The sequence below is a fragment of the Narcine bancroftii genome, chromosome 1 (assembly GCF_036971445.1).
Source record: "Narcine bancroftii isolate sNarBan1 chromosome 1, sNarBan1.hap1, whole genome shotgun sequence".
NCBI classification, from domain to species: Eukaryota; Metazoa; Chordata; class Chondrichthyes; order Torpediniformes; family Narcinidae; genus Narcine; species Narcine bancroftii.
Window position 1 is genome coordinate 7,972,292 of NC_091469.1, and position 20,024 is coordinate 7,992,315.

A 20,024-nucleotide genomic window follows, 5' to 3' on the forward strand; every position below is an offset into this window, starting at 1 on the left:
AGCTTTGAGACAGCATCACTACCTGCTGTAGATGGTTCTAGGTGCCTAATGTTGATGTGCGGCTGTCTGTACTGTAAGAACATAGATGAGCTGATGATATAAGATTAATTCAACAAGAATCATTTATTATTGTCTGTGACAATGCATCATGGGACCTGTTATGTCTTCCAGCAAAGGTGATCAAATCATATAAGTGAGCTTCAGAAACAGATGTTGGGCCTAAAATTGAATTGAATTAAATTGTTTTATTGTCATATGTATTGAAAAGCACAAAAAAATTTGTTTTGCTTGCTATCCAAGCAAGTCAATTCATACAGCAGATCATCTTCAAGTTTATTATCTTCCCAATTGTGCAAGTACAACCTGATAAAACAGCATTCTCCAGTCCTCATACAGATGATATATATGCAGTACCTACCTTCTATTTCCAATCGTTCAACTTATGATTTTTCAAGATTGTGATGGTACGGTAGAATCTGTACTTCGAATTTTGAATTTTGATCTGTTCCCACACTTGCAATATGCGGTACGGTACTCTCTCCTGATGCTGGGTGATGGCAGCGAGCCAAAACATGTACTCAACCACGCTCATAGTCTCTGTAGCGATCACAAGAATGAGTGCAAACGTTTTTGCGTTGAACGTTTTTTTTTTATTTTGACTTTGCGTTTCATGATTTTTCTGAACTATCGGCTACAGTAAGTGTTCTGAGCACGTTTAAGGTAGGCTCGGCTATGATGTTCAGTAGGTGTAGTACAGTTTTTTTTCAACATGATTTTTCCACTTAAGGTGTGTTTATCAGAACAAGGAGAATCTGAAAGTGTAAGAAAAATAAATAAATATTGTTTAATAAATAATACAATCTTGAAGGGTTAGTATGAACAGATCATTCAGTTGCTTCACAGTCTCACTGCCCGTGGGAAGAAGTTGTTTCTCAGCCTGGCTATTCTGGCTCTCATACTCCTGTATCCCTTTCCCAATGGGAGCAGCTGAAAGATGCTGTGTGCAGGGTGGTGGGATCCTCAATGATTTTGCAACGATCCTGGTAGATCACATCGATGGGGGGGGGGGGGGTGGAGGGAGAGCCTAGTGATCCTCTCTGTTGCTCTTATGGTCTGTCGATTGACTGCCAATCCAATACTTTGCAGCATCTGTAACACGCTGTGATGCAGGTGGCCAGGATGCCCTCGATAGAGCTCCTATTGCAAGTGGACAAGATGATGACTGGTAGCCTTGCCCACTTCAGTCTTTTCAGGAAGTCCAATTTCTGCTCCACCTTCCTGACAAGTAAGGAGACATTGTATGCCCGGGATAGGTCACTTATTAAGTGGGCTTTGAGGAACTCAGTGCTCTCTTCTCTCTCCACTATCGAGTTATTAATGTGTAGTGGAGGGTAGTCGTTCCTGGTCCTCCTGAAGTCCACAATCATCTCCTTTGTCTTGTCAATGCTGAACTCGTAATGATAAGTCAATAAGACAAAAGTGTAGGAAGTAGTGTTACAATAAATCTCATAGTGTAGAGGTATGGAGGAGAGTACAGTTATAAAGGACAGTGCAAGGACATCATCATTTGCCAGCGGTAGATTCATTCAATAGTCGAATACAGCAGGAAAGAAACTGTCCTTGAATCTGCTCATGTACCTTCTGCCTGATGGAAGGGGAGTAGAGAGTGGGGCAGAGTTGGTCCTTTAATATTTTATTAAAGGAAGCACCCCACCCCCGGTCACACACCTGCAACAGTTATGGACAGGGTTATAGACAGAGTTGATGGAGGGGAGGTTGTTTTGTATGCTGGCAAAGTGGGACAATTTGCTCTGCTGTTCATCCAAATAATGATGATGTTCCATTGAACTTGAATTGCCCAACCAGCTTATCCCTATGGATCAGGAACCTCTCCCAATTTTGGATATATTCACTGATTCTGATCCACAATCCTCTGCAGAGCAAAATTTCAATGATTCACAACAATGTGGGCAGAAATTCTTCTACGTGTCACTGCCCCATAGTTTTAGAGTCACTCATCAAAGGAAGTGTTATCAATGCATCTGCCCCCTCAGAATCTTAAACGTTTCAGGGAAATCATCTCTCATTTTACTAAAATCCATTCAAAATGACAACCCCTTCATACCAAGAATTAACTGAGAGGATCTTTACTGTATTGCTTCAAAATCAAATATATATTCCCTTACGTAAGGAAATATTCATGATTCCAGATTCATTTATTGTACAGAACATGTAATATGACATGAAGTTGCTTTCTGCCTATCATAAGACAGACAGGTTAGTCCCTTACTGAGAACCAAAAGCAAGTCTATTCAGAATCACAGTATCTGTGGATTTGCCACCAGTGTTCCCACAGCTTCTGCAACCACACATACCCTGTTCAATCCATCGGCAACCCAAGGTCCAGATCCAAACCTCCCACACAATCAGGAAGACTTCAGCAGCCAATGCTCTTCAGGAGCCCTCCTTGCTCCCAGCACCTTCTCAAATTCCAGTTCCAATGCCTGTTTCCCATGAACCAGTCTCCAGCAACCACAAGTTGCCTGCATCCTGCGTGGGTCTCTCAGCTGCTGGGCCCCACACTGTTCCGCCACAGTGGTCACTGCCCTGTAGGGTCATATCTTCTTCTTCTCCTTTTCAATGGAGGGGTTTCCTCCCCGTTTCTGGTGTCTGGTACCAATCTGCTGCTCCCAGGAGTCTGTAAACTCTCATAGCTGCTGCTGAGCCCAGGCTCCACCATCTCGGGCACAGACCTCCGCAGTGGCAGGATTTTTCTTAAAAATGTTGTCGGCTCTTTTAACAAACAATTTAAAGCCTATATGGAGCCACAGGCATTAAGACTGGATGGTTGGGCCCTTTGGAGTAGCCCTGTGTCTCTGCTCTCCCCAGGATCCACTACCAGCGGTAGCACTGCCGTTAGGTCTGGCAAAGCCACCATTTTTTTTTCTGGGAAAGATTTTCTTTCAGATAACCTAAACAGTATATGACAGTAAAGTCTTACAAGTTACATGCTATATTCTCACAATGACATCCAGGTCTACATGAATGCTGATATTTAATCGTCTCATACAATTAAAATATTCTGCTTAATATTCTTTCTCCCAAAGTGGATAGCCTCACATTTTTTTCAAATTACGTACCATCTGTCGTCAATTTGTCCACTCATTTTGCAGACTCCATTGGACCTTCATAACCCATGCCCCATCTATCTTTGTTTCATCAACAAAATTGGACACATTACACTGAGCCCCTTCATCTAAGTTGTTAAGCATATACAGTAACGAGATGTTCCCCCATCACTGTTCCCTGAGGTGTTTCATTACTGACAGCTTGGCAACATGAAAATGCCCCATTTATCCCTGTGTTCTGCCAGTGTACTAATTCTCTCTCTGTGCTAATTTATTATTTCAATCCCGTGCTCATTTGTTTTGTACTGTCACCTTTCGTGTGGCTTTTTGAAAATGCCAAATACCCTTCATCTACCAACTCTGCTATATTTGTCTCTATCCCACTTTGCATCCTTAGAAAATTTGAATAGATCTCTTAAACTTGATTTTTTTTTCTTAAGACACAATTTCTGCCTATTCTTGTTATGTCTACGATTTTGTTGTCACTTCCTGAAAAATGGATCCAAAAATTTCCTGACGACTTAAGTTAGTGAAGCAGGCTTGTAATTCTGTGGAATTATAAAAAGGTCTGCAGACGCTATGGTTGAGTGCAATGCACAGAAGTGCTAGAGAAACTCAGAAGGTCATGCAACGTCCATAGGATGTAAAAGATAATCAATGTTTTGGCCCTGGGGCATTCATCAAGGAAGAGGAAAAATGTAAATACCTGAACAAAAAGGCGGTAGCAGGAGAAGAAGCACAGGCGAATATGTTGGAGCTAACAGGTGGATATGGGTGGGAGGGTAGAAGAGAAAGAAGCTGAGAAGTGAGCGGGGACAGGGGGTAGCTTTCTGACAGGAAGAGGGTTGGGAGCTGGAGGAAGAGACAGAGTCACAGGGAGTGACAGAGACTGGAGAAGGGGGATTGGGGAAGTCACCTGGTTGGAGACTGCTGAGATGGAATTAAAGTTGTTGTTCCTCCAATTTGCATGTACGTGTCAGTGTGGCCAGACATCAATACTTCCTGCCATCATGTCAACCTTCTATAGGAGCTCTATCAAGAGAGTCCTGGCTGGTGGGGCATCACAGTGTGGTACGGTTGCTGCAGGGAAATGGATCGGAGGTCACTTCACAAGTCCATAGGAGTGGCAGAGACGATCACTGGAGTCTCCCTTCCACCACCCCCGCATCGACATGATCTCCTGGGATCGTTGTCTGAAGAAGGCATGGAAAATCATTGAGGACTCCTTCAACCCTGCACACAGCATCTTTCAGCTGCTCCCATCGGGGAAGAGATGCAGGAGTATCAGAGCCAGCACCTCCAGGCTGAGAACCAGCTTCCTCCCACGAGCGGTGAGAATGAGGAACAACCAAAAGAACTGCTCGCACTAAACATTCATGACTCTCATCTGCACAAAACAATATTTATTTATTTATTTGTAGATCTGAGTACTTGACCTGTGTATGTATTGTGTGTATTATATCTGGTTATAACTCTCCAGCCATGCATTCATCTGCCACAGCTTCCGGCTTGTGTCCTCACTGGTGCATGGCACAGGCAGCAATCCCGTGAGGTGAGAGGAAAACCGGGCTTTTACATACATCTACTGTATGTATAATTGAGGCGGCGGCCCCAGTCCGGGCACAGGGAGAGCAGCAGCGGCCCCGGCCCCGGTCCGGGCGAAGGGTAGACGGCGGCGGCCCCGATACGGGCAGGAGCAAGGGGGAGACGGCGGCCCCGGCCTCGGTCGAGTGAGGCAGACGGAGGCCCCGGTCCGGGCAGTATGGACCGACCTAGGAGGGGAGGCAGGCCCCTCCAGCCCGGGTAAGAAACCTGCATAGGAGAAGGCCACTCCGATATAAAACCTACGACCCAAGGACCTCGCTGCCACGTCCCAGCTTGCTCGGCCACGGCACACGAACCATGGGTGTAAAGGGTGGGGCCAGTACTGCGCGCACTGCACTCCACCTAAAAGCTCCTTTGCGCAGGCCCGAGGACAGGTCCACATCCTCCCCCTCCACGTCCTCCCCCTCCACGTCCTCCCCCTCCACGTCCTCCCCCTCCACGTCCTCCCCCTCAAAAGATGCTCACAAACTCAAGCTAGCATGCTGGAACATCAGAACCATGCTAGATAAGACTGACAGCCATCGACCTGAACGTCGGTCTGCCCTCATTGCACATGAACTCCTCAGACTTGACATCGACATAGCCGCTCTCAGTGAAGTCCGCCTGGCAGATGTAGGCAGCTTCCAAGAACGCGGCGCGGGCTACACACTCTACTGGTCTGGCAAGCCTTCGGATGAACGACGCCTATCTGGTGTAGGCTTCATGGTCAAGAGCTTCATTGCCTCCAAACTCGAAAACCTTCCGACAGGCCTCTCGGACCGAATCATGTCCATGCGACTCCCACTTCAAAACAAGCGTCACATCACCCTCATCAGTGTCTATGCTCCAACCCTCCAGGCGGAACCAGCAGAAAAGAACAAGTTCTACACCGACCTGCGCAACCTCATCCAACGTACCCCTACAGCCGACAAGGTTGTCATCCTGGGCGACTTCAACGCTCGTGTCGGCAAAGACTCAGAAACCTGGCCAGGAATCCTGGGCAAGCATGGCGTCGGCAAGTGCAACGACAATGGGCGCCTCCTGTTGGAGCTCTGCGCAGAACAGCGGCTTGTCATTACAAACACCCTTTTTCAGCAGAGGGACAGCCTTAAGACCACCTGGATGCATCCCCGATCCAACCACTGGCACCTCCTGGACTACATCCTGGTGCGAGAAAGTGACAAACGAGATGTGCTCCACACCAGGGTCATGCCTAGCGCGGAATGCCACACTGACCACCGGCTGGTTCGCTGCAAGCTCAACCTTCACTTCAAGCCAAAGCCCAGGAACAATAAAGCCCCCAGAAAGAGGTTCAATGTTGGAAAACTGCAGTCAGACGAAGCGAGAGGAAACTTCCAGGCAAACCTCAAAGCAAAGCTCGACGTTGCAACCCGCCTCACGGACCCGTCCCCTGAAACCCTCTGGGATCAGTTGAAGACTACCATACTGCAATCCACTGAAGAGGTACTGGGCTTCTCCTCCAGGAAAAACAAGGACTGGTTTGACGAAAACAGCCAGGAAATCCAGGAGCTGCTGGCAAAGAAGCGAGCTGCCCACCAGGCTCACCTTACAAAGCCGTCCTGTCCAGAGAAGAAACAAGCCTTCCGTCGCGCATGCAGCCATCTTCAGCGCAAACTCCGGGAGATCCAAAATGAGTGGTGGACTAGCCTCGCCAAACGAACACAGCTCAGCGCGGACATTGGCGACTTCAGGGGTTTCTACGAGGCTCTAAAGGCTGTGTACGGCCCCTCACCCCAAGTCCAAAGCCCGCTGCGCAGCTCAGACGGCAAAGTCCTCCTCAGCGACAAGATCTCCATCCTCAACCGATGGTCAGAACACTTCCAATCTCTTTTCAGTACCAACCGCTCAGTCCAAGATTCCGCCCTGCTCCAGCTCCCTCAACAGCCCCTAAGGCTAGAGCTGGATGAGGTTCCCACCCTGGATGAGACATATAAGGCAATCGAACAACTGAAAAGTGGCAAAGCAGCAGGTATGGATGGAATCCCCCCAGAAGTCTGGAAGGCTGGCGGCAAAACTCTGCATGCCAAACTGCATGAGTTTTTCAAGCTTTGTTGGGACCAAGGTAAACTGCCTCAGGATCTTCGTGATGCCACCATCATCACCCTGTACAAAAACAAAGGCGAGAAATCAGACTGCTCAAACTACAGGGGAATCACGTTGCTCTCCATTGCAGGCAAAATCTTCGCTAGGATTCTACTAAATAGAATAATACCTAGTGTCGCTGAGAATATTCTCCCAGAATCACAGTGCGGCTTTCGCGCTAACAGAGGAACCACTGACATGGTCTTTGCCCTCAGACAGCTCCAAGAAAAGTGTAGAGAACAAAACAAAGGACTCTACATCACCTTTGTTGACCTCACCAAAGCCTTCGACACCGTGAGCAGGAAAGGGCTTTGGCAAATACTAGAGCGCATCGGATGTCCCCCAAAGTTCCTCAACATGATTATCCAACTGCACGAAAACCAACAAGGTCGGGTCAGATACAGCAATGAGCTCTCTGAACCCTTCTCCATTAACAATGGCGTGAAGCAAGGCTGTGTTCTGGCACCAACCCTCTTTTCAATCTTCTTCAGCATGATGCTGAACCAAGCCATGAAAGACCCCAACAATGAAGACGCTGTTTACATCCGGTACCGCACGGATGGCAGTCTCTTCAATCTGAGGCGCCTGCAAGCTCACACCAAGACACAAGAGAAACTTGTCCGTGAACTACTCTTTGCAGATGATGCCGCTTTAGTTGCCCATTCAGAGCCAGCTCTTCAGCGCTTGACGTCCTGCTTTGCGGAAACTGCCAAAATGTTTGGCCTGGAAGTCAGCCTGAAGAAAACTGAGGTCCTCCATCAGCCAGCTCCCCACCATGACTACCAGCCCCCCCACATCTCCATCGGGCACACAAAACTCAAAACGGTCAACCAGTTTACCTATCTCGGCTGCACCATTTCATCAGATGCAAGGATCGACAATGAGATAGACAACAGACTCGCCAAGGCAAATAGCGCCTTTGGAAGACTACACAAAAGAGTCTGGAAAAACAACCAACTGAAAAACCTCACAAAGATAAGCGTATACAGAGCCGTTGTCATACCCACACTCCTGTTCGGCTCCGAATCATGGGTCCTCTACCGGCACCACCTACGGCTCCTAGAACGCTTCCACCAGCGTTGTCTCCGCTCCATCCTCAACATCCATTGGAGCGCTCACACCCCTAACGTCGAGGTACTCGAGATGGCAGAGGTCGACAGCATCGAGTCCACGCTGCTGAAGATCCAGCTGCGCTGGATGGGTCACGTCTCCAGAATGGAGGACCATCGCCTTCCCAAGATCGTATTATATGGCGAGCTCTCCACTGGCCACCGTGACAGAGGTGCACCAAAGAAAAGGTACAAGGACTGCCTAAAGAAATCTCTTGGTGCCTGCCACATTGACCACCGCCAGTGGGCTGATAACGCCTCAAACCGTGCATCTTGGCGCCTCACAGTTTGGCGGGCAGCAGCCTCCTTTGAAGAAGACCGCAGAGCCCACCTCACTGACAAAAGGCAAAGGAGGAAAAACCCAACACCCAACCCCAACCAACCAATTTTCCCTTGCAACCGCTGCAATCGTGTCTGCCTGTCCCGCATCGGACTGGTCAGCCACAAACGAGCCTGCAGCTGACGTGGACTTTTTACCCCCTCCATAAATCTTCGTCCGCGAAGCCAAGCCAAAGATATCTGGTTATGTGTCTGCATGGTTTGCACTGAGGACCAAAAAATGCTATTTTGTCGGGTTGTTCTTGTACAATCAGATGACAATAAACTTGACTTGATTAAAATGGCACCTGAGACCGTATGCCTCCTTTCTTAAATAGTGCTGCGCTTCCTGCTGTTTTCCAATCCATTTAGACCTTCCCTTATTTCAGGGAATTGTGGAATATAGCAATTAATCCGCCGTCTCCGCAGCCACCTCTTTTAGACCACAGAGTGCAGAGTTCCGCCTCCAAGAAATCTGTCAATCATTACTCATCGGATTAGCCAACTCTTTACCTCCCCTGTTTTCATTAAAAGTTCCACATTCTTTTGACCTTGGTTACCAACTATTTTGCTTGTTATGAGAACCTTCAACTATGAACAAGAAAAAGCACTTTTGAATATTTCTGCCATGGTTTGATTCCCCATTATTCATTCCCTTGCCCTAGCATCTAAGGAGTCAACATTAATTTTTCGCTCACCTTGACGCAAAAGCTCTGACAAACCATTTTTTATATTTATTGCCAGTGTGCACTTGTACTGAGTTTTCAGACCTTAATCTTTTCTTTTAATTTTTCCCAAACATATTCTCTGTAACTTTTCAAGTCATTCCGTTCAATCATATGCCACCCATAATTTTTTTCATTCCCTGCAGATGGATTGCTTTTCTCTGTGAGATCCTTAACATGGAAATTGAACCCATTTGCATGCATTCTACATGCACTTTTGCATGAAAGCTGCTTTGTGTATGTTAAATCGTTCAATTGATCATTTCGAGGTCACTGAGTGATTGCTGGGAAGTTGACTCGGGCACTTCCATGGGCTGTTTCTTCAGTGTCATTCACACCGTAATGATGTCAGGGTTCATGGTTCTCCCCACAGTTGGTAATAATTGAAGCTTTCAAAGAAAATCTACCACATTTGTTATTAACTCAATAAAGCTAGGAACAGATTGCATTGCTTTTTGGATTTTAATGTAATGGTAATTAAAGGTCTGACACATCCTGCACACAGAGTGTCCTAGCCTGGATCTCAATGTTGCGCAGTTCATTCAAGCTATCTTTGCCGATTGCGACCCCTTGTTCCTCACCATTGACAACACTCACTTTTCCTTGGAATCTGCTGCAGCTGTGGTGGCTGATGCTTATCATAAACAAATCGGACAGTAGCTTCAGCTTCGTGTAATGGGGCAAACTCTCTGGGGATTGTCTTCCATCTCCCCTAATCCCATGTTGCCCCTCCCCTCCAGGCCAGCCTCTTTTGCCAGAGTACTCCGACTGTGAGGTAGAGAATTCACCAAGTGCTGGCTCGTCTCCCAGTGACCAAAGTGACTTTGATGCAGCATCCACCCACAGGTCTGCACACATGTTCTGAACCCCATGATGTTTTTTTTTTATTTTAGTTAATTCAGAGATACAGCACAGTAGCAGGCCCTTCTGTGCCACCCAAATACACCCATGTGACCCATTAACCTTTTGGAGGATGGGAGGAAACCAGAGCACCCGGAGGAAACCCTTGCAAGTTACGGGGAAGTCGTACAAACCCCTTACAGAAAGCGCTGGATTCGAACCCAGGTTGCCAGTGCTGTAATAGCGTTGCACTAACCGCTATACTCACCGTGCTGCCCTATTCTTCACACTGCATCATTTGTTTCACTCAGGAGGTGAGGGTAGGTGTTAGAATTTTTGAGAATCATTAAATATTTTTGTACGTTCACTTACCAGCCTTACAATCTAATTTTACAATCTACCTTCGCCAACCTGCCCCTTTTCCATATATAATTAGAATAATTTGAGGTTAATACCCTCATTCAGATTCTCTACGTAGAGACACCCAGTGTGGAAATAGGTCCTTTGGCACAACTTGCTCAGGCCTCCCACACAAGTCCCACCTGTCTCTCTTTGACCCATGTCCTTCCTCCATATATCTGTTCAACTTTTTTCTTAAACATTGCAGCAGTACCTGCCTCAACCACCTCTTCCATACACTCACCACCCTCTGTGTAAAATAGTAACTTCTCAGGTTCCTGTAAAATTTCACCTCCCTCACCTTAAACCTGTGCCCACTGGTTACCGATTCCCCCACTCTGACTAAAAGATGCACTGCGTTCACCGGATCTATTCTTCTCCTGATTTTGTACACCTCTGATATCTCCCCTCATCCTCCTGTGCTCCACCTTGACCTAGATCTCAGGTTTCCAAGTCCTCATAATCTTTTTGCACTCCTCCAGCTTGTCTACATGTTTCGTATAGCATGATGGCCAAAGCTGAATGCAATAATCCATATGGGATCTCACCAATGTCTTGTACAATTGTAACATGACCTCCCAACTTCTATACTTCATAATCTGACTGATGAAGGCCAATGTGTCAAAGTCTTTTTGACCACTCTATCTACTCAGGCACCACATTCAAGGACTCCTATATTCCTTTGCTCTACAATATTCTCCAGATCCTTGCATGTTAGACCTTCTAAAATGCAGTACCTCACCTTTCTCTGTATTAAATTCTATCAACCAATCATCTCCCAATCTGCCCAACTGAATAGGAAACTACTGCAATTTTTTGCAACTGTTAAATTAAATATGAAATGTTGCCTCTTATGAGCACCCTTGGCAAAGGATAGCTCACGATTAGATTACTAATGAATTTGTCCTCATTGCTTAGATCTACCAAAATTGCAAGCTGACCTTAAAAATACTGAAGTTGCGTTGTGACGGATGAAGTTGTCAGAATGTTAAGTTCACCTGTTCATTGCAGTGATTTGCAAAACTCATAATATTTCCCCTCTGCCCATCTTCCCACATTGTCAAGCACCTTGAATATTCAGTTCCAAACCTGTCACCTTGTAAACTTGCATTCCTAAATGCCTCCTGCACCACAGTACTGTCGTCAGATTACCTATCTATCATCTTTGTTTAAGAAGTAGAACTTCAAACCTGTTGGGAAAAACCAATAGTTGTGGCTCCCCTACAGTGTGTCTCCCTCATGGAGGCACTGTATTGTCTGCAACTCCAGCTCAACAACCCGACGCGAATGTACCTCAAGATGCAGACTCCTAATTTTGCTGTGGTTTCTAGGGATCCCTCGAACTGACGTGTTGTCATGGCAATGTGTCAATAATTTGCTGGCATTATCAAATCTTCTTTCATATATTCAGATAACTGTGATTTTTTAAAAATGTTTAAATTTGGACATACAGCATGGTAACAGGACCTTCTGACCCACAAGCCCATGTTGCCCAAGTACCCCAATTAACTTACAACACCATATGTTTTGAAGGGTAGAAGTCTCACCATTCATTTTGCTCTTTTTTTAAATCTTCTCATGGTTAATTAATCTCTATTTCTCAAATCTATCTTTTATGTCGGAGGTATATTTAAAAAGAAACAAAAATTAATGATTAAAATCTCATTGGCTGAATCTAATAAACCATTATGTATTGAAAGCATTAAGCAGCAATATCTTTGAACTCAACACTAAATTCTTACACCACCTAAATTTTTGAATATTGCAATTAAAATTGCATTCAATTTAAATTAGCCTTGCAATATCACTGTTGATAGCCTGATCCTTTTCATCATCAGTAATAAGAAACTGTAAAGTACGCTGAATATGGAATATATATTTCTCCCACCTGCAAATTATGAGGAGAACATTCCTTCAGGTCATTGTCCAAGCAGAGGGCATTAACATCAATTTCTCCAGAGCTGGATTCAAACTCAGGTCATGGGCTGTGTAATGGCATTGCGCTAACCATGCCGCTTTCCTCTTTGCACAAGTTCACTTTGGTCCTGATTAAAGCTGGGTGTTAATTTTTCCCATCTATACTATCAAATCCTACGAACAAAATTTTCTTTTTTTAATCTAATGCTTTCCAATGATTTTTCTTTTAAACTTCTACTGTGAATGATTCTGACTGGGTGTTGTGAATATCAAACTATTAATGGAATAGTGAAGCCAGTATATCTTTGGTTCATTCTGTTTTTGTCAACTTCATGAAGGAGTGACAGAGTTTTCCTGATAATTAGATGGTAATCAGAACACAGTTAGGCAGCACGGTTAGCGATTGGTAAAACACTGTTACAGCAACTCAGGTTTGAATCAGTGCCATCTGTACGTTCTCCCTGTGACCGCGTGGGTTTCCTCTGGTGCTCCGGTTTCCTCCCACCCTTCCAAACCATACTGGGGCTGGAGGTTAATTGGGGTATTTTGGGAGCGCAGGTTCATGGGTCAGAAAGGCCTGTTACCATGCTGTATGTCTAAATTTTAAATGATAACGTTCAGTTTCAATTTCAAGGGTGGCACTGTTATGGTAGCGGTTAGCACAATGTGCTAGTGACCTGGGTTCAAATCTGGCGCTGTCTGTAAGAAGTTTGTACGTTTTCCCCATGATCTGCGTAATTTTCTTCAGGGTACTCTGGATTCTTTCCACCTTCTAAAAGTGTACAGGATTAATCGGTTAATTGGTCACATGGGTGTAATTGGGCAGCAGGAGCTCGTAGACTGAAATGACCTGTTACAGTGCTGGATACCTGAATTAAATTTTAAAAATGGTATTAAACACAGTGAATGAAGCTCAAGCTTTCCCCACGTGTAATGTGGAAGCAGCGTGACATGCAGAGCACTTTGGAGGCTTTGGGATGACTAGTATTCAAATTCTGTTAAATATTTCCAGCACACCTGCCTGATGCCTGCCTATTTCAGCATTTGTCAGGTCTTGCTGTTCCCTCTTCTGGAGGGGTTCAAGTCCTGCTGAAATCCAAGTAGACAGATAGCCAGGGGGAAGTGCGGGTGAAGGGGATGGTCACAGTTGATGGGATACCTGTCGACACCTTCTACACTGTCACTATCTCCACCCTATCTCAAAGGATCAGTGTCCATAAACAACACAGTCAAGTGCCAGCCATCTACTCTGAGCTGGAAGCCATCAGAACAGAACTGTAATGATTGCAGTCAATTCCAGGTAAACCTCAACCTGCAGGAAATTTCATGCACCTTCTTGTTCTTTGTCCCAAAGACCTGAGGACAGGTTATGACACAAGTTCAACTTTATTTTCATCTGGATGAAACAATGTTTCTCTGGACCACATGTGCACGAGCACTCACGTGCGTATACACACACACACACACGCGCACACACACACACACACACGCGCACACACACACACACACACACACGGTACTCAGCACATAATAATCAGATATAAACACACAGATATAATAATAAATAAATTATATATGTATATTGGAATGATTTACTCAGTTGCCGATACACTTCATCAGTGTCATGTCCTGCGGTTAAATTGTTGTGGAGCAGGTTTCCATAGGTCAACACAACACCATGGCCAAAGGGCCTGTACTGTTCTAAGTTTTTAATTTTCATCTCCTCGTTACAACTGTTCTGAGGACTACTGTACTGCGGGACTGGTTGTTGAGAGTGACATCCCAGCTGGACCATCCATTCATTGGTTATGGTTATGGGGCCTCGAAGTTTGAACAGCTCGGGTTCTTAAAGTACAATGATGGAAACTAACTACTGGGGCTGGCAACATCCCGTCCAAGTTCATTATATCTATGCAGATCATACATCGAGCAAGGTCATAGATCGAGCAAGGTCATACATCGAGCAAGGTCATACATCGAGCAAGGTCATAGATCGAGCAAGGTCATTCATCGAGCAAGGTCATAAATCGAGCAAGATCATACATCGAACAAGGTCATACATCGAACAAGGTCATAGATCGAGGAAGGTCATACATCGAGCAAGGTCAAGAGGTAGCTCCAGGTGGCAGAGGTGAATAACTGCAATGGAGCTCTGAATGTCTTGTTAATATTCAGTTTCCCAGTCCACCTGGGAAAGATTACAATTGAAAGAATACTTTAGCTGATTTAACTGCCTGCTCCTCCCATTTGATACAAAGCAACTGAAGACAATTTTGATCATAGGTGGTTGGAAGTTTTCATTTTGCTTCTTGAGATTCATGACCTGCATCAAAGCCACCAGTGTAAAATTGACTGCTTATGGCCAGCCTGGAACCTCAGATTATACTGTGGCTTTTATTTCCTTTATTCTTGCTCTATCTATCTTGCCATTATTATTTTATGTCATCATAAAACCATGTCACTGACATGTGGAAGTAGTTGCAGTAAATTATAGTGATTGAGATAGGCTATTGGAATATCATTAGTGCCGAATAATCCCACATGGCTTATGAAAGTATATAATGGGATGAGTTTGCTTTCCTATGGCAACCAGAGAGAATCCAATATATAAACCTTTCAGATAGTCAGGCCTGCCCTGTGCAGTGGACCAGTGTTACAGTGGGCCGGTGTTCTCCAATGCAGTGGACAGCACAGATAGCATAGAGTTAGTGCCACATTATCACAGTGCCAGTAGTGGCCCGGGTTCCAATCAGGTGTTGTCTATAAGGAGTTTGGGATTTGTGTAGGGTTTACTCTGGGTGCTCTAGTTTCCTCTCACCCTCCAAAACATAGAGGGTCGTTGGTTAATTGGGTATAATTGGGCAGCATGGTCTCATTGGTCAGAATCTTTGAGATGTGGGAGAAAATCAGAACACTTGGGAGAGGGGGAGCCCCATGATGTCACAGGGAGAGAATGAGAATGCAAAGTCCACTAAGCCAATATCCGAGGTCAGGATTGGACCTAGGTCTCAGAAGCTATGAGACAGAAACTCCATTAGTTATATCACAGTGCCATGCTATTAAAATGCAGGGCCCTTCACAAGTGGAAGATGAAAGCTTAAACTAAGTATCTCCAACAAGTAGGTAGCCTTTATTCTGGTGGAAATTGTCACATTTAGGCATAGATTTAGGATGAATATGAGGAGGAACTGCTTCAGAGTTCATACAGTGTTGAAACCACTCAGTGTTCAAACTGGAATTCTCTGCCCAAGGAAACAGTCAAGGCTGCTTCATTAAATATAGTTAAGATACAGTTTAATAAATGTTTGCATCAAAGGGGTTATGGGGAACAGGCAAGTAAGTGGAACCAAATCTATGGCCAGGTCAACCATGATCCTCTTGAATGGCAGACCAGACAACTGCACTTATTCCATATATTCGTATGCTATGTCACCTTGTTATTGTCACATAACCATTGATGTCTACGCTTGCAAAGTGTATATATGACAATTACTTCAGTAAAGAAAATACATTAAACAGTTGCACACCAAAGCATTGTTTTCTGCTGTAAATTATTTCCTTCAATCAAAACGAATGACAAGGATTTGAGGCAGGTGATTAATTGGCCAAAATTATCTGTTTGGACCAGTTAAAATCTTGTACTGCGTCCCTACTATTTGGATCCTGTCTGATGATTTCCTTCTCTTGTTCCCAGTTCAGTGACCCTGTGCATGAACTACTGCTGGAAGTCATCACCTGGGTCGGCATCCTGATATCTCTCGTCTGCCTGCTGATCTGCATCTTCACCTTTTGTTTTTTTCACGGACTTCAGAGCGACAGAAACACCATTCACAAAAATCTCTGCATCAGTCTTTTTGTAGCTGAGCTCCTCTTCCTCATTGGAATCAATCGTACCGACCAGCCGGTGAGTGCGTTGAGTTTTCTTCTGTCGTTCACTTCAATAGTTGGTCTGGGAGTGGGGCTCTTTACTGAGTAGAATTTGGAAATACGATTTCCTTGAGCATTCATGTTTGTGTTTACACCACATGACATGTCCCAGTAATAATTTGTCCAGATTATCTTTGTTCACCTGATAACCGCAAGTAAGTGATTCTCCCTGTGATGTTCACCAGAGATAAGTCTGATTGAGTCTTTGCTTATCCTGCAAACTTTCCATTGGTTGTCACTGTAGATCAACAAAGATGAGAATCTGAGATAAACAAGTAGATCTGCACATGCTAGGATCTAGTGCAGTGCACAAAAGTGCAAGTGAATCTCACCAGGACACCCAGCATCCACATGTATTCTGAGTGTGTCAGTGGGCTCAGCTCCAAAACATCAACCCATCTGAGGAAGGGCTCAGGCCAGAAACATCAACTGCCTTTTACCTCCTCCGGATGCTGCGTGACCTGCTGAGTTTCTCCATCACTTTTGTGTACTGATGATGAGATTCTTTAATCTTCGCCAAACTTATGGTCCACCCAGATCGATAGCAGTGACTCTGACATCAGCCTGTCCTCAGGCTGGGTTATCTTTCACTTCTTCTGGATGCTGCTTGACCTGTTGAGTTTCTCCAGCATCTTTGTGTATTGCACACAACCCCAGCGTCTCCAGACTTTCTTGTTTAACCATCATGGAAACAGGATTGATTTCAAAGAGAACATAGTGAAAACACAAAGCTGGAGAAATTCAGCAGGTCAAACCATCTCCTTTATATAGCAAAGGTAAAAATACATAACCGACATTTCAGGCTTGAACCCTTTATCAAGGTATCAATCTTAATTTCCTTTTAAAATATTTTTATTGAGTTTAACAAGAACCCTTTAAACAAGCTGAACTAATAATAACAAATCAAATCATATCATATACACATCGATTTTAAATTAGAAGCAGAACCAGAATTATTACATTAACTTATTTCATTCAGGACATCAAATTCTATCATTATAATTATTAAACAATTAAATTGTAACTCATACTATGCCCAAAAATAACATTGAATGCAAAAATTATACAAATAAATCATGTTGTTCTGTGATATGATCTGTGATCTGTATTTAAACCCCCCCTTTACTTAGTCTTAATAATAAAAGGAAAAAAATATTTTTTTTTCTCCCTACTAAACAAGGTTATCTGTATATATTCTAAATATGAATCGATTAACAGCCCCCGACACCAGACAGGGAATCCCCAGACCATCCACTCCTCTTAATTCCTCAGATTATGTTAATAAACCATGAATAGGCCCCACATCTTATCCAATTCAAACTTTGATGTTATATCTAATTTTTTTCCAAACTTAAATAAGACACGATATTATGTTACCATTGAATGTGAGGGGGTGAAACATTATCTTTCCACTTCATTAAAATTGCTCATCTAGCTATCAACGAAGCAAAAGCTCGGACTTTCTTTTGGGTTGAGGACAGAGACATATCCTCTTCTGGAGAAAAAACAATGAAAGAAATCAAAGGGCTTGATTCATATTTGTCAGCCAACGAGAATTCTTGAAATATGTTCAAGTCTGAGAAAGATCCTTCACCCTGCTAACAATCATCCATTCTTTCTCATTCTGCACTCATCCCTTTATATACTCCCCACATTTTCTTTAACAGTCTCCTGGTCCCACCACTCACCGATACTTGAGGGATAAATGATAGGGGACAATTTTGGGGATATGGGAACATTTTTTGGAGGATATGGGATGAAACTAGAGCACAGGGTGAACATGAAAACTCCACACAGACAACTCGTGAAGTCAGGATCGAACCTGGATCTCTGGTTGTCTACTTGCTGTGCCACTGTGCTGCCCAAAGCAGCCAAAAAAAACAGAAAATGCAGGAAGCATCTGTGAAAAGGGAAGCATTTATGAATTGGGGAAGGGAAACAAGTTGTTTGAAGTTGGAGAATAGGTGAGGAGAGCTGAATAGGACAGAAGAAATATCTCTGATAGGGTGAGGCAAGCGTTGGCATGGTGATAAGCTGTGGCCTTCTCAGGCGCTTATAGGACTGTACCTCTCTTTTCCTTGCTCCTCTGCTTTGTAAATTTCCCCAGTTCCTTCCGATTATGAGGAGAAGTAAGATGTATCGGGTGTTAAGCTTCTTCTTCAAACATCTTCTCCTTTTCTCGTTGTCCTCATTCAATGAGAGACATGTGATCATGTGACCTGTTGGTGCCAGTGAAGGGCACAGTTTCAGCCACTTTCGGAAACAGATTTTCTTTTTCCTTTATGTTTGAGGGCATTAATGAGGTTTTTGAAAATGTCCCACATGGTAGACTCATCCCAAAAGTCATGAGGCATAGGATCCACAGAAACTTGGCTGCGTGGATGTGAACTTGGCTTGCCCACAGAAGGCGACATGGTTAGCATAGCAGTTAGCTCATTGCCATTGTAGCACCAGCGATCGGGACCAGGGTCCCGCACTTTTTGTAAGGAGATTGTATGTTCTCCCCATGTCTATGTGGGTTTCCTCTGGGTTCTCCAGTTTCCTCCCACTGTTCAAAACATACTGAGCATTGTTGGTCAATTGGGTGGCACGGGCTTATGGGCTGAAAGGGCCTGTTACCATGCTGTATATCAAAATATTAATTGTTTTATTTAAAAGAGGGTGGTAGTAGAGGGTGTATATTTTGCCTGGAGGTCTGTGATCCGTGGTGTTCTGCAGGGATCTCTACTTGGGACCCTTGGTTTTTGTGACCTTTGTAAATTACTTGAATGAAGAAGTGGAGTTGTGGGTCAGTAAGTTTGCAGTTGACTCGAAGGTCGGTGGTGTTCTGGATAGTGTCAAAGGTTGTCGTAAGCTTCAACAGGACGTAGACAGAATGTGGATTTTTTTTTAAATTTAGATATACAGCATGGTAACAGGCCCTTCTAGATCATGAGCTCTCTGGTTAGTCCACACTTACAGTATTGTGTTCAAATTTTGTCACTTAATTACAGGAAGGATGTAAGGAATTTTAGGATAGATGTACATTATATAATGTATATGACAATAAACTCATTACCATTGTCATTAACTACATTTTTACCAGTTGAAAGTTAATTTTTCCAACTCATACTTCTAAGATTAGTTTGAGGACAGTAATGCTCAAAATACTTTTGATTAAAGTGTGATTGTTTCCTCCCATTCTGCCTCTGCTACTCAATCAAGACTCTGTTTGGTGAAATATTCTGGGCCACAACATTTTTACCAATAATTCTTCATTGCATTCCAACCTGTCCACTAAACAGTCAAATTGGTGCCTAAATGAAAGATTGATAGCCCCTTCACTGCAGTGTTTGTGATAAATCCTACTGGTTTTGTTGACTGACAGCATGTTGCAATATTAAAGTAGATTAGGTCAGAAAAAAAGTTTAATAATTCCCAGCATGACTGATGGTCTGAAAAGCCAGCTTGAACAGTGGTGGCACAGAAAGGGGTGTGAGCAGACTTGTGATGGTTCTGTAAGAATTCACTTGCAAGGGTCTGGTAAGTCTGTTGAACTGAGGAAATATCTGTAATGGAGGGAGTGCAGTCTTGGTTCACCAGCTTGGTTGCTGAGATGCAATGAAGAAAGATTAAGCAGACTAGACCTGTATGTTCATGAGCTTAGAAAACTCAGATGTGATCTCCTTGGAACATACTCAGAGGGTTTGAGATGATGCTTTCCCTGGCGTCGTGCTAGTCTCAAAACAAGGGGATGGCCCTTCCCAACTCAGATGAGGAGGTGTCTTCACTAGAGGCTGGTGAGTCTGTAGAATTCTCAACCCAGGATGGCTATGGAGGCTGTCGTGGAGTTGATTCAAATCAGATACAGGTAGGTTTTTGGGTATTATATGAATCAGGTAGTGGAGAAAATGACACTGAGGCAAATGGGCATGATATTATTGAAGGTGGGGCAGGCTCAGCTCTTGCTTGTATTCAGTCACACTGTTTCAGTT

At 44.2% G+C, this 20,024-nt stretch overlaps 1 protein-coding gene across 13 annotated transcripts in view; it reads left to right on the forward strand.

Annotated features, from left to right (window-relative positions):
* The window catches only part of LOC138755016 (adhesion G protein-coupled receptor L3-like), a 747,574-nt gene that overhangs the window by 644,726 nt on the left and 82,824 nt on the right, over positions 1-20,024 (forward strand). For all 13 annotated transcript variants that reach the window (XM_069920224.1, XM_069920232.1, XM_069920177.1 and 10 more), the window contains one exon: positions 15,818-16,027. In XM_069920224.1, the coding sequence (XP_069776325.1) occupies positions 15,818-16,027 (210 nt within the window). The remainder of the gene's footprint in view (positions 1-15,817; positions 16,028-20,024) is intronic.